General features: G+C 51.0%; 10 protein-coding genes across 10 annotated transcripts; 4 read left to right on the top strand and 6 right to left on the bottom strand.

The window, feature by feature from the left end:
* Positions 1–353: 353 nt before the first annotated feature.
* M430DRAFT_137981 (hypothetical protein) lies at positions 354–1662 on the bottom strand (the record flags this gene model as incomplete). The annotated part of the gene is made up of 4 exons (XM_024862545.1): positions 354–880; positions 941–1164; positions 1237–1511; positions 1568–1662. 4 exons carry the CDS (start codon positions 1660–1662, stop codon positions 518–520), a joined length of 957 nt encoding a protein of 318 aa, XP_024722749.1. The 3' UTR covers positions 354–517.
* A 408-nt stretch (positions 1663–2070) lies between these two features.
* On the bottom strand, positions 2071–3343 carry M430DRAFT_34397 (hypothetical protein). The gene has a single exon (XM_024866544.1). It carries the CDS (start codon positions 3145–3147, stop codon positions 2341–2343), a length of 807 nt encoding a protein of 268 aa, XP_024722748.1. The 5' UTR covers positions 3148–3343; the 3' UTR covers positions 2071–2340.
* A 329-nt stretch (positions 3344–3672) lies between these two features.
* Positions 3673–4074, bottom strand: M430DRAFT_99177 (hypothetical protein; the record flags this gene model as incomplete). Its single annotated transcript, XM_024870167.1, has 1 exon — positions 3673–4074. A coding segment is annotated over one exon (402 nt), but the record flags the coding sequence as incomplete, so codon positions are not given.
* A 276-nt stretch (positions 4075–4350) lies between these two features.
* Positions 4351–5313, top strand: M430DRAFT_227567 (hypothetical protein). Its single transcript, XM_024864764.1, has 2 exons — positions 4351–4554; positions 4611–5313. The coding sequence occupies exon 2, from the start codon at positions 4625–4627 to the stop codon at positions 5063–5065; it is 441 nt and encodes a 146-aa protein (XP_024722746.1). The 5' UTR covers positions 4351–4554; positions 4611–4624; the 3' UTR covers positions 5066–5313.
* On the top strand, positions 5314–6409 carry M430DRAFT_227564 (hypothetical protein). Its single transcript, XM_024864763.1, has one exon. The coding sequence runs from the start codon at positions 5561–5563 to the stop codon at positions 6173–6175; it is 615 nt and encodes a 204-aa protein (XP_024722745.1). The 5' UTR covers positions 5314–5560; the 3' UTR covers positions 6176–6409.
* A 1177-nt stretch (positions 6410–7586) lies between these two features.
* Positions 7587–13410, bottom strand: M430DRAFT_227557 (hypothetical protein). The gene is made up of 3 exons (XM_024864762.1): positions 12606–13410; positions 7953–12534; positions 7587–7899 (listed from the first exon to the last, which is right to left on the bottom strand). The coding sequence occupies exons 1-3, from the start codon at positions 13092–13094 to the stop codon at positions 7727–7729; spliced, it is 5244 nt and encodes a 1747-aa protein (XP_024722744.1). The 5' UTR covers positions 13095–13410; the 3' UTR covers positions 7587–7726.
* On the bottom strand, positions 13411–14628 carry M430DRAFT_274929 (hypothetical protein; the record flags this gene model as incomplete). The annotated part of the gene is made up of 3 exons (XM_024865628.1): positions 13411–13960; positions 14083–14387; positions 14561–14628. 3 exons carry the CDS (start codon positions 14626–14628, stop codon positions 13788–13790), a joined length of 546 nt encoding a protein of 181 aa, XP_024722743.1. The 3' UTR covers positions 13411–13787.
* A 384-nt stretch (positions 14629–15012) lies between these two features.
* Positions 15013–17394, top strand: M430DRAFT_137973 (hypothetical protein; the record flags this gene model as incomplete). Its single annotated transcript, XM_024862544.1, has 3 exons — positions 15013–15121; positions 15177–16062; positions 16111–17394. 3 exons carry the CDS (start codon positions 15013–15015, stop codon positions 17312–17314), a joined length of 2199 nt encoding a protein of 732 aa, XP_024722742.1. The 3' UTR covers positions 17315–17394.
* Positions 17395–17968: 574 nt separating this feature from the next.
* M430DRAFT_137970 (hypothetical protein) lies at positions 17969–20335 on the bottom strand (the record flags this gene model as incomplete). Its single annotated transcript, XM_024862543.1, has 3 exons — positions 19347–20335; positions 18158–19299; positions 17969–18095 (listed from the first exon to the last, which is right to left on the bottom strand). Exons 1-3 carry the CDS (start codon positions 19974–19976, stop codon positions 17969–17971), a joined length of 1899 nt encoding a protein of 632 aa, XP_024722741.1. The 5' UTR covers positions 19977–20335.
* Positions 20336–21537: 1202 nt separating this feature from the next.
* M430DRAFT_74783 (glycosyltransferase family 31 protein) lies at positions 21538–22713 on the top strand (the record flags this gene model as incomplete). Its single annotated transcript, XM_024869546.1, has 1 exon — positions 21538–22713. A coding segment is annotated over one exon (1176 nt), but the record flags the coding sequence as incomplete, so codon positions are not given.
* Positions 22714–23342: the final 629 nt, after the last annotated feature.

Below are 23342 nucleotides of genomic sequence, written 5' to 3'. Positions count from 1 at the left end.
GAGATAACTAACAGACTTATATAGACCTTTATTACTAGATAAACTTGTTAGATCTTAAGTAGGTCTAGGACCTTTTATCTAATCCTATAGTCTATTACGTAACTATCTTGTAATATTTACTCTAGGTTCTTTGTACAACAGTAGTCGCCAAGCCTTAGGCCTAGAACTCACGTGTTTATGTGTTTGTAACATAATGTGTATACTAAAGAGAAAGGGTGTAAAAACTAGCTGTAAAGACATGTAAAGGAATTTAAACCTGATTATAAATCTGTTAGAAAGCAAAAGAATAGAATATATGTTTAGAATCACAGGCAAGGTTAATTGTCGACAAGAACTAGAGTAGAAACTCAGAGGAGAGGTTAAGCAGCGTACAGGCGCTCCTGCTTGATTAAGCGCTAGGAAGGAGACTTTGTCTAAGGGATCGAGCTTCGTAACGCTGTGATGCCCTAACTACCCTACAAAATAGTACAAATCTAGTCAATCAGAAGTACAAAAATACCATCATCGCCTATAGAGGCTATGGTACACCACTGAACCATTGATCCTGTAACAACTGCCTCGCAGTTGGACGATCCCTCGGGTCTAACTTCATGACCTTCAACAGAAACTCCCTGTCCTCCTCTGTTAGACAGTCATCCTCAATTAGTTTAAACGGCCTTTGCTTCTGGTTGTCCTTGATGTATTGGGTGGCTGATGCTAGAATTGACCATCTGTCACCATCCTCTCTCGGAATGAGATCTATATAAGACTTGGGAACAGGACCAAAGTGAGCTAATTGTCTTATGATGATGTGGATCAGATACTCTTCATCGTCAGCTGTGGCGTCTTTGGGGTCGGGCTTAAACATGTGCCAGTTGAGACCCCAAATGAGACTTATAAGCTATGAAAACGTGAGCGCAATTCAGACAATGCAGTCTCAAGCCTGCTTAGTATCACCTACCGTCGTGCCAAATGACCAAATGTCAGTCGACTGTCCCCATCTGAGCTGCATCATGGCCTCAGGGCTTCTAAAGATAGCAGCTCCCATATGCGGTCCATCCATCCCGACCTTGAGGTAATTCTTAGGATCTATCCGAGTAACATCACCGAAATCAGCCAGTTGAACATCGGCAAAGCGAGATGATCCAGTGCCATAATTGACGAGAATGTTGTCCGGTTTGATGTCTGTGAGTATATGTGTTAGTTAGAGTGTTGAGATCTGAAATGAGGTGGCATGTAAGACCTCAGTGAACATACCAGTATGTGTGTACCCATCTTCATGCAAAGCCTGAATTGCTTGGAGTACTCTTTTTGCTACAAACTTTACATCCGAACTTTCTAGAGTCTTCACGCTTGATGCATGTAGTAGATTATCGTCCAAGTGTTGCAGAATCAAAGACGGGGGATTTTTGGTTTCGTCTAGCACCTGGCGAATGTAGGGGCAAGTGCGGAAATGCTTCAGAACATCCCGCTCGTTTTCGAGGCGTCCTTGCGGAGCTGTCTTGATGATAACTTTTCCAGCTTGAGAGTTGCTTTTCCTGGCAGTAATTAGATAGGTGAAGGTTGAGTTGGGTGAAGTTGATCTCACGTGGCAGTCCAGATGTCTTTCGCGACCTGCGCAGAGACAAAATAACTTCCGACTTTTCCTTCGAGCCGTTGGCCAATTTTGATACTAGCAGCCATTATTGAACTATCTCTCTTGCGTTGGAAGGAATGGCCAAAAGCTTGGACAGTAACCGGCAGCAGAAAAATGATGGAAGAAGGGACAATGGTTGACGATAGTTGACGGTGAGAGCGAGGGCGTGATGAAGGACTCCTAGATTCAATCTTATACTGCGTCGCACTGGCCTTTTGATACGGCCAATCATATGCCTTATGTAGAGACTGATCACGTGTCTAAACACCCTTACTCTTTGGGCTTCCGTCTAACGGTGATTATAGTGAGGGCGATCACAAAAGCGCTGGGGACCCGAAAGACCACATCACTGCTGTCGCATATGATGCAGATGGCAATAGGATCGAAACCATCCATCTTGATACCCCTAAGAAGAAGTAAGCACAGCCTACACTCGCTGGGCTGTTTAGCGGATTTGCCGGCAAATGTAGCTTCTGGGTGGACATGAAAAGGAGGCGCAAATGTATTGTGGATATATCTGGCATTGCCGCATTTGGACTTGGTTGGGCGCAAGATAGCCACCCTTACTTGGATATTCAGAATTGACATCGATTCTCTGTTCCTCAAACTTGCTTGCCATGAACAGTGAGAATAAACTTATTCGGCGGCCTAGCACAAGTGTTGCCCGAGGAAAACTCTCCTAGCAACGTCTGCCACGCTTTAAAGGATCCTGCATACCAAGTGATTCACACGATTGAGAATTGCAAATTCGGACCAGACAAGCTGTCAAACCGAGCCCCGTCCATCCATCCTTGAAGATAACACTCCCCAACCAGAGAATGATCTGCCGATAGTGGAGCACGGCGAAGTAGCAACGGGACTCGAACTGTCTCCAAGATAGCAATCTCGTCTCCTACTTGAGCATCGCTAGGCACTAAACCTAAGAAGCAGTGCTCTGTGATTGCAATTCTTCTACCCACGCAAGCAGCATCCATAAGCCTGGCGAACTCCAAACACCTACTATTCACAATGCTCATCTCCGCAACTGGTTTCCAAACCTGTGATTTAGGACCTTTATTGGATATGCCCATGTTGCGCTCGACTAAGTTCTGATGCGCTTCGTAGAGCTGCTGCCGAGTGCGGTCCGAATCCTCCCCACGGGCCCCGCCATCAGCGACTAACGTTCTCCAAAATATGGTGGGATAGGTTTCGCCAGTGGTGTATGGGGAGATTTTGCGAGCATATTGTTCCCACTCTGAAAGGACTTGGTACTGATCATAGATATTTGCTTGATCCCGCATCACAGATCCCACTTGCTGAATCTTGTCAACAAATTTACCGTTCGCAAAAAGTGTGCGCTTGTCGTTCGACAGATGGAAACTGGATGCTGATGATTTCTTTCCCGCTGCGGAGTAGCCCTCCCAGTATTTGAGAGCGAGACTCTCCCTAAACGCTGATATGACTGTCCAGTCTGGGACCCAGGAAGGCATCCCCGAGAGTAGCTTGGGATGTCGAACTTGGCAAACCACTTCTAGAGACTTGTACTTTTTCATACAGAAAGTCGTAGTCGCAAGATATACTTCCTGACATAGGAGAGAATATTCAGGAATAAATTCCCCGGGTGTTATATCCGAAGCTAGCCCAAGAACCCCGTAAATCTTATCCCTCGGATCTGTGCATAGAAGGTTGAAAGACTGATGAATCAGGTTTATCAAGGACCGATGTCCTGGATAGTCGGTGACATTCTTTCTCTTCAGCCCCTTGATCATTCTCACAACACGATGGGCCTCAACCTGATGGCCAGTGTCCTCTTCCAAGCACAAAGCTGCTTTCGCCAGGTCGTTCCAGGGGACAGAGAAAGACCCACAATACACCACACACTTCTGCCCTAGGGCCACTTCCTGAACAATCCACATTCTACGAAAGTAGGGACGCTCAAAAATCGAACGAAGGGCAGTCCAGCATGGCGATTTGATGGCTAAGAGACTCAAAGCCTGTATCACATGTGCTACCTCGTCCCCAGTCTCATCTCTCTGACCTAGGTCGGAGAAAGATTGAAGAAGGTCTGGAATATAATCCATAGCCATACTCGTCTCTGAATCTTCCTCCCCCAACCAAATATCAACAATACTTGCACCTGTGTAGACACCGCCCATGAGACTGACTTGTTGACCTCGCTCAATCTTATCATCCTGATTGATGCATATCTGGTCAATCCACAGAGTTCGAATCGTGTCCGTCCTCCGTAGTCGCGACAGGGCCTGGACAAGGTTCAGTGTGAGGGGTAGTGAGCCACTTTCGCAGTGCAAGAAAGCAGCCGTCTCAAGTGAACCCCATGTGTAGGAAAGGGCCTCGTAGAATTCTGGGATATCTAAGCAACTAGGGCGGAGCGTTCCCCGAAATGGTGAGTTGAGCTCTCCAGGATACAGATCAAGAAGGCGAATAGAGCGCTCTGCGAGCTTGTTATACGGAACGGACATGATTGGAGGCCTTTGTCGAGTGTAGGCTATGTCATGGAGGTATGATTTCAATTTGGCGTGTCTGACATTGCCCCTAGGTGCTGAAGATTAATATTCATTCCTTCTAGAGTATGATTGCGGCTGATGAGGCTCATGCTTCCTACGAGTTAAATAGGTACCTAGGTGAGGTAAAGTAGGCAAGTAGACGGGAAGTGGGGCGTTGCATTTAGCCTAGGTACCCCTCGCGGTACCTCACCGAGCCCACCTTACATGACCTGATAACTAAACAACCTCCTGCCAACAGTATCAACACACCAGCAAACAATAAACATTCGCTCTTACCGTCAGTCTAAAATCAAATTATTACTGCTCAACTTCTTCTGCCTTACTATCGATAAGCAAGCCACAGCACGCCTCAAAATCTTTGCATTTAGCGTTATCCAATTTCCCCCGTTACAATCAGCTGTCAGTAGCATCTGTTGATACTACTAGCACTCTAAGGTACGTACCGACTTCATGAACCACATAGATGTTCCTATGCTGATAATAAATTACAGATCATCTATACGCCATGAGACCCATGAAGGAGCCTGCCACCGCGGCGTGGGGTCTTCACATCAGCGACACCGACGCCGAGAAGCTCAAAGCTGGCTTTCAGCCCCTGGATCAGGATGACAAATGGCACATCTACGTCTCGACCACAGAACCGGCTACCTCCGTCCACATTGCTCGAAGTGCTTTCGGCGTGGAGACCTACGTAGTTCATATTGCGGAGAAGACAGGCGACGAAGGCAGTAGTGCGGAGATCGCATCCATCACCTGGGAGACGAACAAGGGTGGAATCCGCATCTCGGGGGAGCAGGCCAAGAAGGAGGTCGTGAACCTGACCAGAAGCATTCTGGAGTGCGATTATGAGACGCTTCCGTACTATGATCCCGTCGATGTGTGGAATTATCCTAAGGCTGTTTTAAGCAATAATATCAATGGGAATCACGCCAATGAGGAGCACTAATTGGCAGAAGTGGGCTGGATGATGGATCTTTCGGTCGTCTCTGCTTTTCGTCCTCGATCGAGGTGTGCGGCACGATACTGTTCAAACTTTATAGACACCATATGGTGGGGAGAAGTTGACCTGTTAAGCACGTAGCAACGGTTGATCTAGGCTCAGTGGTTCAACTTTAACAATCGGAGCTCTGGCGTGCTTCGGTTTGATTATCATGCCCTAACTATTCTTTATCCACCGCCAAGCTTGGTGAATGGGCAAAGCTTACTACTGCCCTCCCCTCTCCAGCCTTCCCGACAACCCAAACTCTCTCAGGGTCGAGTGGCGAGGCGTCCCTTTGGACTTGACCGATCACCCGCATAGGTACCTCTTGGACCCGGACGAAGTCATGCTGGCGAGCAACCTGCGGCTGGACTGTGCGACGTATCTCACATCGAAGCGCCGAATCATCAATCGCATCGGGTCCCTACGCATCGGCAAGGAGTTCCATAAGATGATAAGACGATGCCCAACAGGCTTGCAAGATCGATGCCAACAAGGCTAGCAAGTTGTGGCAGGCGTCTGAGAAGGTCGGGTGGCTCAATAATCCTTCATGGGCTGCGCAGTACCTCTGAGGGCATTATCCTGATAGTAGGATCTGCACTCATCACATTACGGAAATGGCATCCCGCATCGCCTCGCATACATGCAAAGAAGATACACTTCTTCTATGATGGCCTTTTTGGGGTACCAGGTCCTGTTGGGGATGTCTCCCTGCTTGACATTGGTAGCTTTTATTTGAACGCCGAGGGCATCCAAGCGCTACTCGACCACCGACTCTTCACTGGACTTCCGGGGGCCCCGGTCCGCTCGAGGAGGACTACATGTTCCTCAAAGACGACGACATTGTTCCACATGATATCGGCACTATCAAGCTGCTCTTGGCCGGTAATCCTAGTACTATTAATGTCTAGGACAAGCAAGGCGATACAGCCCTGCATTACGATGTTAGAAGCTACGCACCATGTGGCAGCAAGCATTCCGATATTCCCAAGATCTTGTTCGAAGATAGAGCAGACGCGGGTCTACAAGGTAGAAACAGGCAAACTCTGCTGCGTTGCTTGGGTTTCCGCGCACTAGGCGGCGAACCCATCGGCACGGCCCTGATAGCCCTACATCTGGCTCATGGTGCTAACGTGGGCGACGCTGATGCGGACGGCAACACGCCTCTCCATTTTGTAAGCGCCAAAAGTTCAAAAGGGAACACGCCGCTACATGAAGCAGCAGGTGGGCACATCTGGCTCCAGGAAAGAAGCTTAACACTAGATGATCGGATGAGAGCTCAGGAAGAGATGATGAGGGTACTGCTACAGTAGGCCGGAGGCAACGTCAATTTGATGGACCAACGGAACGCAGCCGGCAAGACACCACGACAGATGCATGAGGAGAGGAGGAACGAGTGGTGGAAAACCGAGGAATCCTAAAGAAACCAATAGGAAGATAGACAGGATATCTTCTGAATCTTTAAAGATAAGGTTGCATTAATAAATCAGATATAAGAGGGAGTTTTGATTTGACGACCCGATTCTTATATTGTTAAGAATGGCTTAGATGTTGTACAGTATCTTAAAACTTTTGCCTAAGGAAAAGTGCATGAACCATTTGATAAACTGGTATCTGATGACGACCGGCAAGCAATTTAAAACAATCTAATGCATTTAGATTTAAAGTAGTGTAAAAAGCGTCAAGAGGGCGTAACAATAACTTGGATTATGATTCTAAACAAATCTATAGCCTTTTTTGGCCGGGAATAAGTATTGTTAGACAAACACTTGATTTGAATCCACCTAAAGCTTGTTGTCTTTACCTTACAGCGTTAGAAGAGAAAGCCCAGGATCTAGAGATTTTAGAATTTTTGTACTTTAGAAATTGTGCTCTAGAATATGCTTTGCAAATTGCTTTACAGGGCTGGTGATAGTGTGACACACTGACACTTGTCCTGTAGTCAAGTAGAAGTATACTTCGGCCAGATGTAAGGTATATAAGGTGGTAACACGATAGCCAGTAACCGTACAGAGTAATGCATTATGCGCAGATACAAAGAAAAAATGCTATAGGTGTTCAACAAACAAAGCATTAACTAAGGTCACCTGACTGTAGAACCCGTGACAAAGAAGGCAGGTGATAAATGCCAGTAGCTACCTTACAACAGGATCTACACTTAAAGGTATACACAAATGAAACAGTCCCTGTATTATTACATCTATTTGATTGCCCTGACTTCCTTCTCATCCTCGCTAGTATCACATCGCCTCTGATGCTTGCGACATGAGATAGATGAGCAGGAAGAGAGAAGGGAAAGAGAGTAAAAAGGAAACGCCCCATTTGCCGTCCGGCGGAATTTCTTCGCATCTAGTATCACATGTTCCCTGATTTGCTTTGCCCCGTTGGCCCTTTCCATGCAAGTCCCTAAACTCATCGATCAACGCTCACTCCAGCAGGCTTTTGCTTTTTTTTATAATACAGTTCCGGGGTTCGCCCCGCCAAAACATCCTTTCTCTATCTCGTTTTCCTCGTGAATCCTCGAAGATTAGTCCACGCGTGGACTACATTACCCTTTGTCCCTTGTAGAGTCCGATATCAATTCGAATACACTGATGGGTGTCGAATGAGGTCAGGCAGCAATATGAATTATCCCATATCAACATCCCCATCTGCCATCGCAAGCCTCTGCTTTGCCGTCTTGGCTTTCTTGCCGCCTCCGCCGGATTTTCTTGGCTTCTTGCCCTTTGCGCCAGCTTCACCCGGGACAGGAGTCGCGGCTCCTGATGGTCGATTGCTGCCATCGTCGAAATGTCCTTCGCCTGCAGGTCATCCGTTAGCATTGTAACTGTCATGTAAGATAGATGATGCATACCTTCATGATACAAATCCTCTAAGCTCCCTCCACCGGCGCCACCATCCGCCTTCCTCTTCTTTCCTCTCCCTTTCTTGCCAGGCTTCTCCGGCTGACTCGCTTCCAGAGCCGCCATCTCCGCCTCCTTTCTCTCAATCTCAGCCGCTTCGTCATCATCCACCAACCACATGGCAATATCCTTGGTCCGATTCTCCTTACTTCGGGTGTTGAAGTCAACACCACCGCCTGCGCCACCAGTCATGACGACTTTCTGCACCTCTTCTTTCTGCAGTGCTCGTTTCCTGATTCGTTCTTCGATCGTCCCACGAGTGATCATACGGTACACGGTGACTTGTCTTGTTTGACCGAGGCGATGCGCACGATCCATGGCTTGGGAATCGATTGTTGGGTTCCAATCTGAATCGTAGAAGATGACGGTGTCAGCGGAGGTGAGGTTGATACCGAGACCACCCGCACGAGTACTGAGAAGGAAGATGAAGATCTCGGGCCGGGTTTGGAAATCGTGGACCGTGTCTCGACGGTCTTCGAGTTTGGTAGAACCGTCCAGACGAAGGTATTTGTAGTTTCGGTAGGTAAGATACTCCTCCATCAAATCGATCATCCTCGTCATCTGGAAGTACAACAGAACACGGTGGCCGCCTTCCTTGAGTTTGAAAAGGAGCTCGTCCAATTTGGCAAGCTTGCCAGAGTCGGTGACAAAACGGCGCATGGAAGGTACACGAATATTGGTGAAGCGCTGCTTCTCCGAGGTTGGTGTTGGCAGCATCTTAGTCGGCGGGTAGAGCGACGGAGGTATCTTGGATGTAATGAGAGCCTTCTCCTCAACAGGGGACGGCCCATATAGGGCTCTGCGCACTGAAACGTTGAACATGATGTTCTCCTTCTCGATTACGGCACCGCGGCTGGAGCAGACGACCTCGATGGGTGGAGCAGAAGCAGCTGGTCGACCGCATTGTTCTAGTCGACCCAGACCAGACTCCGACCAGACATCGTTAGAAACGTTGAAAAGCTTGTTCAGGTACCCTTCACTAGTGACTTCCGCCAATGGTTTGGGATCTTGGCGATCCACGATCCGAAGCATGGCTGGAGCTGGAGTGAAATCCTTCTCGCCTTCCTCATCGTATATAACGCTGAGCATTCCCAGTCGACGAGGCTTTTGGGCAAGATCTACAGCCCGCCCAAAGACGTCCTTCCGGGAGGCGTTCGCCACCTCTTCCACAGAAGAGTCTGCAAATCGGAGCCATGAGAAATTCCCCTTCTCATGTGCTTGCTGTCGGATATTTTCAGGCTTCCAAACATTCAGCAGCTGATCAAGGTACTTGCCCTTGAAGCCAGCCTTCTCATTGTCTGGTCCTGGCAAATCAAGCCGGCCACCTTCACGCCAGATCAATCGTGGTAAGCGGTACTCAATCATGTTTCGGGTCGAGTAGACGAGATTGACATTGGTTCCCTCTCGCATGAAGGATGCAGTCTCGGCGAAATAGCCGAAGGAGAGCGGCGAGGTCGTCTCGGCCCGTTCGAAGAGATCAGGGTGGTTGCAAACCTTTCGGAACTGCATCACCAAGTTCATCAACGTACCAGTATCATTATCATCGCCAACTGTTGCTTTTTCTATGAGGTCCATGATGCTAATCTGGTTGCGAAGGTTTCCATAGTATGCGCGTTGACGGTAGGTGAGGTCGCAGAAGACATCCAATTCGATCTTGTCACCAAGCTCTTTCTGAACATGCTTTTTGACACGGCGAAGCATGAATGGTTTCAGGATCATGTGCAATCGTTTGAGCTGATCCTCGTTGAGCTTGGTGTTACTTTGAGCGTGACTCTCGATGTCCTTGGAGAACCATTCACTGAACTCGTCATGGGAATCGAACAAGCTAGGCATAATGAAATGCAAAAGAGCCCATAATTCTTGCATATTGTTCTGGATCGGTGTACCGGTCAGCAACAGACGGTTACGGCAATGGAAGCCGAGAAGACTCTTCCATCTCGAGCTTTGAGAGCTCTTGATAGCTTGAGCCTCGTCCAATATCATGTATTGCCATCTCATCTTCTGGAAGTAATTGACGTCTGACACGACGAGCTGGTATGAGGTGACGAGAACGTGGAAAGGAGCATCTTGCGTATAGGTGATGTGCTTGCGGTCCCAGAATTTTCGCAACACCTTTCGGTCACCAGCTGTACCCCAGTAGGGCAAGACCTTGAGCATGGGCACGAACTTGGTGATCTCCTGCTGCCAATTGTGGAGGGTAGAAGCTGGCGCAACGACCAAGAAGGGGCCCCAGATACCGTGCTTCTCCGCGAGGTAGGCCATGACCGAGATCGACTGAACCGTCTTACCCAGACCCATCTCATCGGCCAAGATACCGTTGATACCCTGTTCGTAGAGATTGACCAGCCAATTAAGACCCTTCAGTTGGTATTCCTTAAGCTGGGCTTGAAGCATCTTAGGCTGCTCAATATCAACATCACCCATGCCAGCCGGGTTCTGGAAGTTCATTTCGCCTTCCTCATCCAGAGCTGGCCCTTCGTCCTGTTTGTTGAATGCTCTGGCTTTGTTCTGTGCTTCCTGAATAGCGTGCTGAGCATTGGCCATAGCTGCAGCCTGGAGAGCGGAATCATCCTCTGCATCAAAGTCAAGATTTTCGAAATTCGTGACCTTCCCAGAAGTGGTGACAGTTCCATCGGGTAATGTGATGGTGTGCGAGGCTCCCGAATCATGGCTATCCGGAACGGCAACATCGGGGTGATTTGTAGAACGTTCGACCTCGTCTGTCTTGATCTTCTTGCCGATGAAATGCGAATACAGCTCGGTCTGAGAAATCAAGAAGTTGAGTTTCCTCTTCTGCCTGTTGGCTTCTCGGTCAGCCTCCGCCTTCTTAGCATTCTCGATTTCCTGCTTCTCGGCCGCCCGGCGGAGGTCACGTTCCTCTCGCTCGTTGCGTTTCCAGAAGGACATCATTTCTCGCATGACACGCTTCGCTCTGGCTTGAAGATCTTTGGTTCCCTTATTGGTGCGGAGCTGCCACCGTTTGGCTTCTTTTGATGCTAATATGGCTGTCTTCTTCAAGTTCGATAGTTTGATGCTGAACGAGTCCGTAGCAATCTTGTACACCTTGCTGACATCCTTCCGGGCCAGATCGCGCCAGATCTGATCGTAGATCTGGTTGTATCCCTTAGACACGAAGGGTTCGAAGCTCGCGGGAGAATCCTCGCGCGCCTCCTTTGGCTCCTTGGCGTTCAACTTAATCCTGATCTTGGGCTCCTCCTTGGCCGGTGTTGGAAGTGCGGGAGGTTGCTCCCCAGCGTCAATGGCAGCTTGCGCGGCTTCTGCAGCGTCCTTCTCGGCTTGTTTCTGCTCCTTCGATTTCCGCAAGCGACCACCACCGCCACCGCGTTTGGGTTTCGGCTTGGGCTCGGGCTCGACTGCCGTGAAGGTGGTCATCATGCCTCCAGCGAAATTGGGCTCGATGGGGGAAACTGCTCTGATCTCGGGTCCCTTTTCGCCGCGTGCAAGTATAATCTTCGTCTGCTGGGCCTTCTTCTCGGCTCTCTGCGCCTCCCGGATGAACTTCTGCCTCTCCTGCTCATCCTCGGCCGCTTGTGCCTTGGCCATGGCAATCTCCTTCTGTTCGATGTTCGTGGCAACGGTCTTCTCCCGGCGACGTTTGCGCTGCATATCCTTCTTGCGTTCCTTCTCTGCTTGGACCTCCTTCTCTTGGACGGCAGTCACGGCGGCATCTTGGTGGATGGCTCTATAGCGTTCCTCGCCGAAGTGAGCATGATGACCGAGTTTGGTAGCCATCTTCTCGGCAAAGAGCGTTCGCCGTTGCTTGGATCTGCCCATCTCGATAGTTTCAAGATCAAGCTTCCGCTTTAGAGATCGTGCCTGGTAGATTTTCAGGTCGTCCTCAAAATCAGTCATGTCGTCATCACTAGCCTCTGCTTCCAGCTGAGCCATCAGTTGCTGTATCTCTTTCTCCTGCTCCTTAGAGGGTTGCTTGGGTTTCGGAGAGCTCTTCGGCTTCGGGTCCCCATTCGCCTTCCTCTTCGCAGGTACGCGTGATACGGTGGGTGGCGGAGCGGGGGCGAGGGAGGACTGTCGAGAGCTGTCTCCGGAGATGGGTTCTATCTTGGGTGGCGCCGGTTTTGATTCTCGTGAGGGCTTTCGCGGTTTTGCAACGGCAGGAGTCGGGGTCAGTTGGGGAGCTGGCTCCGCATTGGAGAGGATACTAGAGAAGGCCATTGGGTCTGCTGGTCTGCTGGGTGTCTGGTGGTTGTGTACGTTAGACGCGTTGTTCGCAGATTGAATAGGTAAAGCACACACCGCTGCTGGAGCCGCAGGTTCCTGCTTGACCACTGGTCCTCCCACGCCAGCGCCGTTCTGTCGCGCAACGGGTGATGCCATCGAAGCCATCCTCGGTGATTGCGATTGTGATATGGAGGACGGGCGTTGGGGATGGGCGTGCGAAATGGGCGACTGTGGCGGGAAGTTCGCATTCACTGGAGACGTGTATGCACTATTGTAGAATTTCGGCGGTTCAGCAGGAGCCGCTGGGTAGGCATATGGTTCTCGACTCTGTGGCTGCGGATGATTGTTAGCAATGCCATCGCTCATGAAAAGGTGTCCGTAAAATCTTTCATCGCGCTCCTTACCTGCGGTGTATGCGCTCGAGGCTCGTGCCAGGAGGAGGTTTCCGGAGCTCTCCTCTCTCCCGAGTCCGAGGTTGGGTCGTAGTAATAATTGCTGGATGATTTTTCGCGTGGCGCGGATGGAAAATCATTCGAATACGCTGGGGGCGCGGCCAAGGAGCGTGGTGAAGCAGGCGGACCGGGAGGAATGTGCGAGGCCGCGGGAATGGGAAGAGGAGCCGGTGTTGGCGGATGGTATGGGCTGTTGAATTGTGGCCGTGGATGAGCACCGGAGCCGTTGGTTGGGGAGAAAGGCGGATGGAAATCGGGTTGTGTGGGAGAAGCAGCGCTGGTGTAGGGCCGTGTGGTGGTGGTGGTGGTGGCCGTGGTGGCCGTGGTGGTTGTCGTGGTGTTGCTCGCACTGGCGCCGTCCATCATCCTGTCTCGTCGCAGCCTTTCCTCATCGTCGTCTGCCGGCCGGTGCATCACGCCAGGGTGGTACATCGAGTCCATCACGGGGGGGGCGCGCCTCTCCAACTCACAGGGCGATGATTTGCACTGGGGGGTCACCGCTCCATATGAGGGTTTGGACGTCGCAAAGGGGGGGGGAGGCGGATTCGATTGCTGGAGGTGATGGGGGGATCACCGCGATCTCATTCACTGTGAGGGCGACGACAGCGGGAGTGGCGGTTTTGGTATTTGGGGACAGATGATAGATGGAGATGTGATGGTGATGGGGGGTGGGTGTTGATAGATGGTGGATGGGGAAAAGGAAGAAAAGGAAGATGGAAATCTATGAGGGGGGAAAGAGTCGGGTGAACTGGCAAGAATCCGGAGTGGTCAGGTAGGAAGGTTGTTGGTTCGTACTAAGCAAGTCTCACGGCGAAGAGCGTGTTGGGGAGGTTTGCCTCGTTTGGACCGTCGCGAGCGCGTCGATGGGGGGAGGGAATTTATTATTATGATTACGGGCGCACGAGAACAACGCTGTGGCAGGGGGGGAGATGGGAATAGTTGATGATGATGCTGATGATGATGATGATGCGAATGAGGAGGAGAATAATGATGATAAAGGAGAATGGGAATAAAGGGAATGCCAGTGCTGGTTCTTGATTAAAGACTGATGATGCCCATGATCCTGATGCGAATATGGGGCAGGGCTTTTCTCAGGTAAAATCAGACCTATTACGACTCTGTATTATTGCGTTTTTACTCGAAATAAATAACCATAATTGCCCTTTCTCCCTTCTCCCTTCTCCCCTTCTCCCCTTCTCCCGCTTTGTTCGACTGAGATTCAATGATGACGATCTCACCGCCCGCCAGTGGACGGGGCAGTAAATGACCCCTGTATTTTACGGAGGGATTATACTGCGTGGATATACCTATATGGATATATACGCATTTATATGGGGTGAACGTTCGTTCTCAGGTTGGCTGTACCTGATATGTGAGGTGTGCATGTGGCTACCTTGGTATGTGCCTTTTCCCTTTTCCTGTTACGGACCTCTGCTTCTCCCAGCCAGTTCTTCATGAATGCAAGATTCAACAGTCGGATGCCGCTGTCTGTCCTGCTGTCTGTCCATGATCAGACTCAGAATCAGAATCCGAATCATCTCTGTTGTGAGAACTGATCTGAGAACTGATCTCAGCTCTTCCCGCCTCCTGCGCCTTACTGAGGCTGGTAGCACACCAGTCCAGAGACGGCTAGCTCTCTCGCCTCGGCCTGCCGTCCCTCGCGGCCGTGTGGTGCATTCCGATTCCCCCTTCGTCGCATCAGACACGACACGACTCGGCTGGGAAAAGGGTCTCCTGTCATTGAAAGGCGCACATCACAAAGAAATCAGCCATCGAGAATCGTGGGTCCTGAGTGCTGTGTTCGCCATCTGACGGTTTCAGGAGCCTTGGAACTCTGCGGCCCGTGGATTCGGGAGAGAGTTGGCGGGAAGTTACGGAACGGGGGCTGCTTAAATGCTTCTTTCTACATATCCCGCAAACCCCAATCTCTTTCATCGATATCTGCATCATCTTCATTTCCACCGGCATCTGCCATTGTTGGCCTGAGGCACCTCCAGGGCAGTCACGGGGTCCTTGGAGGCTCTTATCATGTGATATTGGTCACGTGCTAAGCGGTGCTTCCTGCCCACGCCAGCCTCACCTCTCCTCTTGGTCTCCCATGATACCCAAGAAGCTTTTATCCCACCTTGGAAAATCAGGCAAGTACGTGGGCAGGTAACATGTTTCTTTCCATTCTTACTCTCAATCACAACGTCTGTATTTCTTCTCTTTCTCCATCTCCCTCTCTATCTCTACATCTCCTATCTCCCTTCCTCCCAGCTCCCAGCTCCCATCTCTACTGTTCATTTAAATCTCTCCTCCCTTCTACCTTCTCCCTGACCCTAGCTATACATCTTGGTATATATCTTTATTCCCAGTCATGGCGGCACCGGCCCCAGCCCCAGCCCCGGCCCCGGCCTTGAACTCTCAAGACGTTATCAACAATTTTTGGAAGGCCAGTCTTGGAAATGGAAGCACCATTATTAAACGTAAGCGTCCGTCCATGCACAGCACGCCATTACAGTTAATACTGACAATGGACAGCGCCCTCCGTCCTTCCTGCCAACCTCTACACCCAGATGGTTCGGAAACACGCCCCCAAGGGTATTGCAAGGGGGCGATGCATCACCGAATCCTACCATGCCGCAGTCAAAGAATGTGAAGCCAGAGTCGCAAAAATCGTGGCTGACTGTACAAGGACTAATACCAAATACAACGACCCCCATTTCGACCTCGACGATATGGATTACTGCTTGGTCCCGTTGACCGCCGCACCGGCCTCATCTGGACCACTCCATGAGAAAGAGGACCATGCCATTCTACAACCCGATGCGCTGAAGGGAATAGGGACAGCGAAGCAGGCCGTCTCGGGCAATGCCCAGCATAACCAACCAGGCCAGTCGGCATCCGCGGCCTGTAGACCAGCCTGCGCCAGACGAGTGGGATGCATCTTCGACAATCCGCAGTTTTATGTGACCCAAGACGCATATGGTAGAGATATCTGCCAGGGAGCAGAAGGCGACTGCTGCTTTATCTCCTCCCTGAGATCTCTATGCGTCGATGCCGAAATCCCTCACCTGATCGCGAAGATATGCCCCCCCTCATGCCGCGATGAGACGATTGGTGTCTATGGCTTTGTATTCAGTCGTGACGGGGAATGGGTATGTGAAATAATTGATGACAAGCTGTATATGAATGTGGCCGACTATGATAGTTATCCCGATGGGAGAAGAGCAGCTTGGGATGCCTCTCACTCAGAACTGGACCCCGAAGCGCGGAGAAAGCTCTGGAAGACAACTTTCCAAAGAAATTCGGATGCGCTTTACTATGCTAGCTCTGTTCATCCACAGGAAACTTGGGTTCCCTTAATTGAAAAGGCCTTTGCCAAAGCTCATGGCGGCTTCGAGGCTATTGATGGCGGCTGGCCGGGGTGAGTTTCGTTCTAGGTTCTTGGATACTACTGCTAACTTCGATCCAGTGAGGGTATAGAAGACCTCACGGGCGGCATAACAACAGTAATTGCCTCCGCTGACGTTCTTGACCGAGACCAGCTATGGAATGAAGGCTTCCTTGACGTGAACAAGGAGTTCCTCTTCGGAGCCAGTGCCAGTCCCAGGGAACTAGGCCGACACGGTATCGAGGATGACCATACATACTCCATTCTTCGAGCTGTAGAGTATGGAGGTGAACGTCTCCTCATGGTTAGGAACCCTTGGGGCCAGAGAGAATGGAAGGGACCCTGGAGCGACGGATCCAAGGAGTGGACAGCGAAAGCCCTTCAAGATCTTGATTACAAATTCGGGAAGGGGGGCATATTTTGGATGCCATATGAGGACTTCCTCGGGCGTTTCGTCCAAATTTGGCACACGCGACTCTTTACTCCAGAATGGAATGTTTCCCAGCGTTGGACGACAATCCAGGTCCCCTGGTCTGGTGCCTACAACCCCACAAGATTCGAGTTCACCCTGATCGCCCCCGCCCGAACCATGGTCGTCCTCTCCCAACTCGATTCCCGCTACTTTGGCGGTCTGACCGGGCAATACAGTTACAAAGTAGCGTTTAGTCTCCACTCATGCGGCGAAACTAGCTATATGATCCGCGGCCATCCATCCGGTGATCGCTCTGCTGTTGCGGAAGTCGATCTCGAGCCAGGAACGTACGAGGTGCGGATACAGGTACAGGGGCGTAGGGATAAGACACAACCGAAGATCGAGGACGTCATCGAGCAGAATTGGCTCTCCAGACGTGATAAACTCATCCACATAGGTCTTTCATACGACCTTGCTCACGCCAAAGGCCAACCCAAAACCAAGGGCGTTGGAGCAGCTATCAACGAGGCCGTCTCTGCTGCTGTCCAAGACCCCAACCCATCTACTGACCCATACACAGTGACGGATGCAGGTCTTGAAAGTGTCCTCCCCACTCCAGGAGATCCAGAAAACAGCCCCGCAACCGACCCTACGGCTTCCGCCCCCACCATCTCGGATGATACCTGGAACGCACCGCTTGTGATAGGATTGCGTGTATTCTGCCTTAACACGAAAGCGACGATCAAGCTCGTTGACCCGAAGCAGAAACGGCCTATCATCTGGATGAAACGGACCTGGAGGACGAGGATGAAGAAGAGATGTGCTGATAAAGCGGGGCGGAACGAAAGAGCTGAAGTGGATGATAGTGAGTGAAGCAGATTGTCTCTGGAAGATGGGGAGGGAGAGAGGGGATAGCATAGCAACCCGCTTAGGTAGGAGATAGGAATCGGAGGTGCACTACTTGATAATACCCCCTATTATGACTTACACGAGCCATGCATATTATGTGGCAGTATCGACATACATGATCACCGGTATCAGAACATCACCTTCCCAGGGTACACAACGCGACTCATCATTTATCATCAGATGAAATCAACATTCAATTACGCCTCTAAAGCACAAGCATTCTAGAATATTCCCCACGTACGGTAGGGTAAGATGAGTTAGGGGATAGGTAGGGAACAGCAGCAACCGAATGAATATCCATCCACCACGAGGGACGATCCCCGCACGCACACACGCACTGCCATGACATGAACATGAACAAGTCCTCGACTATTTCAATCGAAGACAAAACAAAGACACCTGGCACTACGGCACGTCGCGCCCTGTTGTTGTTGTTGCTGCTGCTGCTGCTGCTGCGTTGAATAACATGAACTGATTGATTGATTGATTGATTTGACTTTGACTTTGAAAGGGACTCGCGATTTCGTCTCCAACGTGAAAATGCAATAGACAACTTTTTCCTCATTCGTTTTCGTCCATCTATGATCCGTTCCTCCTTTTTTTTTCGAGACGAGGGGATTAGACGGCGCCAGCGGAAACCATCTTCTTCCGGAGGTGGTTCTTGTACTCGCCGATTGTTCCGGGCCAGCGACGGATGGTCTGGTTCTCGCAGACCATGATGTCCTTGGCGATCTTGTCGAGCAGCCTGGAGATGATGGGTCAGTATGGATAGGGAAAGAGGGGTTGCATGTAAGGGAGGAGACATACCTGAAGTCGTGGGACACTACAACAACACCTCCGGTGAATGCGTTGATGGCATCCGCCAAACTGTCAATGGTCGGGATATCCAAACCGTTGGTCGGCTCGTCGAGAAGCAGCATGTTCGGGCCATCGATAGCAAGGAGAGCGAACACGATTCTGCTCTTCTGTCCCTCGGAAAGAGTGCCCATGAGTGCGGTCTGCGCTTCACCAGACAGACCGTATTTACCAAGTTGCTGGCGCCAGTACTGGTAATCCTGACTCTTGTCCGCATACTTGTCTCTTACGAAATCCAGAGCGGACTTGGTAAGGTCAAGTTGCTCGGAGGAGTGTTGGGAGTAAACACCCATCTTAAGATGAGTGTGGCGGGACACTTGGCCGCTGGTGGGAGACAACTTGCCGGTCATCAGGCGGAGCAGGGTTGACTTGCCCACACCGTTGGGTCCGACCAAAGCGGTTCGCGAATCCATGTCAACACCGAGATCCAAGTGGCGGTATAGATCATCTTCAGGCTTGCCGCTGTAGGAGAATGTGACATCGTCGAATGACAGAACAGGAGGTGGGAGCTTCTCGACATCCGCGAAGCGGAAGGTGAAGACGCGATCTGGCTCGACCTTCTGGATGAAGCCGTCTGCCTCCATCTTGTCCAGAATCTTTTGTCTCGACTTTGCCTGTCTCACCAAGTTGGCGTAGGTACCAGCAGACGCGATGAACTTCTTGATGTGGACGATTTCATCCTGCTGCTTCTGGTAGGCCTTCATCTGGTTGGTCTCCTGCTCGGTGCGGGTCTTCGAGTAAGAGTCGTAGTTACCACCGTAGTAGGTGAGCTTGCGTTGACGCATGTCGATCATGTTCGTGCAGACACCGTTGAGAAAGTCCATACTGTGGGAGACAAGGACAAGGGTGCGGTCCCATTTCTTGAGGTATTCTTCCAGCCACACGCAAGCCTCGAGATCCAAATGTGCGGTGGGGTCGTCGAGGAGCAGGAGAGAGGGCTTGACGAAGAGGGCCTTGGCCAGGGCGACACGCATACGCCATCCTCCGGACATATCTTTGGTCTTCTTTTGGATGGTCTGCTTGTTGAATCCGAGACCGGTCAAGATGAGAGATGCACGGGTGGAGAAGGTAGAAGGATCCATCGTTTCCATACGCTGTGCATTGTTAGTTTTGTTTATGAGACCATGACATGGGAACGTACCTCGTATAGATCCATAAGCAGCGGCGACTCTGGGCCCTCTTCCTCCAGGATCTGTTCGGCTTGCTTGTCGAGTCTCTCCATCTCATTCTCGGCCTCTTTAACAACCCACTCCAAAGCACCAAGGTCGGTGGGAGGAGCGCCCTCGTTGAGCAAGTAGATATCAACGTGCTCTGGGATGGGATATTCGCGCTTGTCAATGGCCTTCAAGAGGGTGGACTTGCCACAACCGTTCTCTCCCAGAAGTCCATATCGGCGACCGTATGTCAGTTCGAGGGTGGTATCTGTGATGAGGACTCGGCCGTGGAACACCAAAGAGGCCGATGTGATCTTGACATCCCGACTTTGCTTGAGGGAGCTCAGCACACCGGTCGTCACACGGTCGGAGAGACCATGCTTGTCCATCTGATCAGCCAGTCTCTTCACCTCGTCCATACTCTTTGCGGAGGTCGCAGGCTGCTCATCAGGGGGGAGAGGGTTTCCATCGGCGTCGAGGAGAGGCTCGTCGCCGGCAGAGGAGGAGGCGCCAGATGCGGTCTTGGAACCAGCCTTCGATCGGGAGGCGACAGTCTTCTTGGTCTTGCCCTCAGCGGCTCTCTTGGCCTCGCGAGCAGCCTTGGAAGCAGAAACCATGTTGTCGGATAGGTCGAAGTGGGATGTGGTTGTCGGTGTAGGAGGGGGGATAAGTGGCGGGTTAGGAGGTGAGAAGGTTGAGTGAGGACGACTTCTTCAGTAGTCTCCTATCGTTGATGGTGGGGAGAAAAGTGTAGTGGGGGAATTTTCGGGCTGTGAATGGCCTGGGTGGCACTAAGACTAGGGCGGGGCACAGGAGGAAGCGCCAGGAGTTTGTAGAGACAATCGGGACAACTGTCGTGATGCGAAGATGCGGATGAAAGGTCGTGGTTCTAGGGAGAGAAGAGACCGACGATGAGATTTTCTCTGGGAGTTTTGAGGGAAAACCTTGGGAAGAATTCGAAGTCCACCGACAACTCTCCCTTCGCCGCCGTTTTCAAAGGTTCGAGTCGAATCTTCTCGCTTAATGAAAATCTGACGTACGATCACGTGCAGATCTGGCAAGCCCCTCCTCCACCACTTGGTCCCCGTCTGCGCGCGAACATAAGATGTATAGATATTGTATCTTCTGTCACTTCTAGAATGATTTGCTATGTCATATTGAGACTATAATTATTATTGGTCCAAAATCCAGACAGAGAGAGTATTCCGTAGGATCTGGAGGGTGCGGAGTATAGCAGATGGAGCGTCATCATTAGGGAATGGTGTGGGTATATAATATTTTCTGAAATATGAGGCACAACTCTACCATCATATCCGGCACGGGCATGGCTTTAGCGATTGTTTGGGGTGCACATATAATATAATCCATTCAACAGGTGTCAATATTGCCCAATTGTCTATCAGCAATGCCTTTACAGAGGCAGAAAAACAGACTATATCGATCCCTGAATACACATTGTTGTAGATTCGTACCTGAGCCCGACAGTGCACACCATGGCCAACTCTTGATATCCCACGCTGACCTCCAGGTACCTCTGTACGCGTGCTACCGTACCCCGAGTTCCTACATATCTGTCCAAGACAAGTGTCTCACCTCGGGCGTCGTCTCACCACTCCACGACATCTTCAAGACTCGAGTCTCTCTCGGCCTCTCAGAGCTTCAAGTCTTCACGTCTTCACATATATCATCTCCCTCTTCAGCTCTCCTCCCGACGACGATCGCCAGACCAAGCGAGCCCCGGTTGGGTCAATGCCGTATCATCGTCATTGCGCGCTCTGGTCTCCCGTTCCTGACTCTCGATTCACGTCTTATTAAGAAAGTGTTGTGTGTAAGGTATACTTAAACCCTCAGTATATCCATCCATTCATCTATACATACACACATACACCCTCCTCTCGCTCTGGTTCTCGTTCTCGCTCTCGTTATCGTTCTCGCTCTCGTTCAATCAATTCCCCCATGTCCCCCTTCGAGTTTTCGCGATGGAGGCGGCGTCCGGCCGTGATCGCGTTGACGGTGCTCCTGGCCCTTGTCTGGCTCTACGCCCTGGCACCTCGCGCGGCTGGCTTGCCGCCAGAAGACGTGCTGCGCGATCTGGAGCATCTGCGGAAGTACGCCAATACCTCGCAATTCAGTTATGCCCGGCGCATCGTCAAAACCAGGCTCTTCACCGGCGACAGAAAAGACTTGACCACCGTCGACGAACCCTTGTTTCCGGCTCCCCAGATCCTCGACAAGGACTCTCTGTCACGTGCCCAGCTCGTGTCGCTGCCCCCCTTGGAGCTGGCGGTCCCGCGCTCTCCAAAGGTCGACACGTCCATCTTGTCCTTTGGAATAGCGACTTCAGTCTCTCGACTCAATGAGGCCACGCCGCAGCTGCTGCACTGGCTGCCGCATACCGGCTGCCCTCTCCACGTGATCGCTCCCCCAGCCGACGACACGGCTTCCACACAGTTCCGCATGAACGAGCTGGGCCTCAACACCACCATTGAGACCTCCTCAGTCGAATTCCCGGTTGCCTACTTCTCTCTCTTGAAACGACTTTATGATACCCGCTCCCCACGCACAAAATGGATCGTGTTGATCGACGACGACACCTTCATCACTTCTCTGCCCTCCCTCGTCTCCCACCTCTCCACCACCTACGACTCTTCCAAAGAAGTAGTCGTTGGTGCAACATCTGACAATTTTGACCAGATCCGTGTCTGGGGCGTTCAGCCCTTCGGCGGCGGTGGTATCTTCATCTCCGTCCCACTCGCCGCCCGCCTGACCTCCCCTGACATCTGGGACAAGTGCGTCAACGGGATGGGCCACAACCAGGGCGACAAGATCCTGAGTTCATGTCTGAACGAGTTCACGGACATCAGGCCAAAGTTCGACGACGGCCTCAACCAGATGGATATCACCGGGGAGAACGATCCCGCGGCGGGCTATCTAGAGAGTGGTAGACGCATGCTGACTCTCCATCACTGGCGCAGCTGGTTCCATGTCGATATCCCCACGGCAGCGCTCGTGTCCAAGGCTTGCGGAGACCAGGGAGTCTTCCAGCGCTGGGCGTTCCCCGCTGCGAACCAAGTGCTGAGCAACGGATTCTCGATCGTGGAGTACCCCAAGGGGTTGGACACTGTTAATCTGGCGTCAGTAGAGAAGACGTGGGATGGCGACGAGCAGAAGTTCCTACACCGCATCGGACCCTTGAGGAATCCGCTAGGGAAGGAAGATAAAATCAGCTACAGGCTTCTCGACGCCGAGGTGGTCGAGGGCTGGTTCGTGAGGCAGATATACGCGCGGAAAGCGGTCCAACAGGAAGGCAGTGGGGATAATGAGATGGATAGAATCCTCGAGCTGATATGGCTCCACTAAAAAAAATGACACTATGTATTATACAGCGCAGGGTCGCGTGTTCCTTCGTTCAACAATATAGATTTCTGGCTCCTTGATAGAATCAAAAAGACTTTCATCCCTACTACCTCCTTGCGCATGCAAATCGGTACCACGCCATCTCTCCTATTGATTTGTATCTCGCTCACCATTGACCATCTTTACGTATTCACATAGGTACAGAACCTAGAAATATTCCCGTACCCGACATATCCCCTACCCCCCCTATTATCAACCCAAACTCTAACTCCCCCCTCCCAACACCCAACACCCCGACTTCTTCCTTCAAATCCCAAATCCCAAATCTCAAGTCAAAATCATATTAATATAAATATAAAAGTAAAAATAATAATACCAATGAATATCAAAGCATTCCTCCCCACCTATCGGACTGTATAATCCTCTCTCTAAAAAAAGGAAAAATGAAAATGTGAGATTCAAAGATATACAGCAGGGATTCATACTACTGCAGCGGATAGCTAAGTAGAAGTCTTGGTATAGTATAGTAGATTTAGTTGTTTGGGGTCAAGAGCTACTGGGCGGGTTGGTAGAGGGGGTTTTTTTTGTTGGGGGGGGGGGATCTAGATATCCAGACCCTCCCCCTC

The sequence above is a fragment of the Amorphotheca resinae genome (assembly GCF_003019875.1).
Source record: "Amorphotheca resinae ATCC 22711 unplaced genomic scaffold M430scaffold_4, whole genome shotgun sequence".
NCBI lineage: Eukaryota > Fungi > Ascomycota > Leotiomycetes > Helotiales > Amorphothecaceae > Amorphotheca > Amorphotheca resinae.
Note: the sequence above shows the minus strand (reverse complement) of the source record. Positions and strands in the feature narration are given on the sequence as shown.

Excerpts from the sequence above, each read along its gene's own strand:
- M430DRAFT_34397 (XM_024866544.1), bottom strand. The coding sequence starts at position 3,147 with ATGAAAAAGTACAAGTCTCTAGAAGTGGTTTGCCAAGTTCGACATCCC.
- M430DRAFT_227567 (XM_024864764.1), top strand. The coding sequence starts at position 4,625 with ATGAGACCCATGAAGGAGCCTGCCACCGCGGCGTGGGGTCTTCACATC.
- M430DRAFT_227564 (XM_024864763.1), top strand. The coding sequence starts at position 5,561 with ATGCCCAACAGGCTTGCAAGATCGATGCCAACAAGGCTAGCAAGTTGT.
- M430DRAFT_227557 (XM_024864762.1), bottom strand. The coding sequence starts at position 13,094 with ATGGACTCGATGTACCACCCTGGCGTGATGCACCGGCCGGCAGACGAC. Across the intron at positions 12,535-12,605 it reads CTCGAGCGCATACACCGCAG|CCACAGAGTCGAGAACCATA; the intron begins GTAAGGAGCGCG and ends AATCATCCGCAG. Across the intron at positions 7,900-7,952 it reads AGAGGATTTGTATCATGAAG|GCGAAGGACATTTCGACGAT; the intron begins GTATGCATCATC and ends GATGACCTGCAG.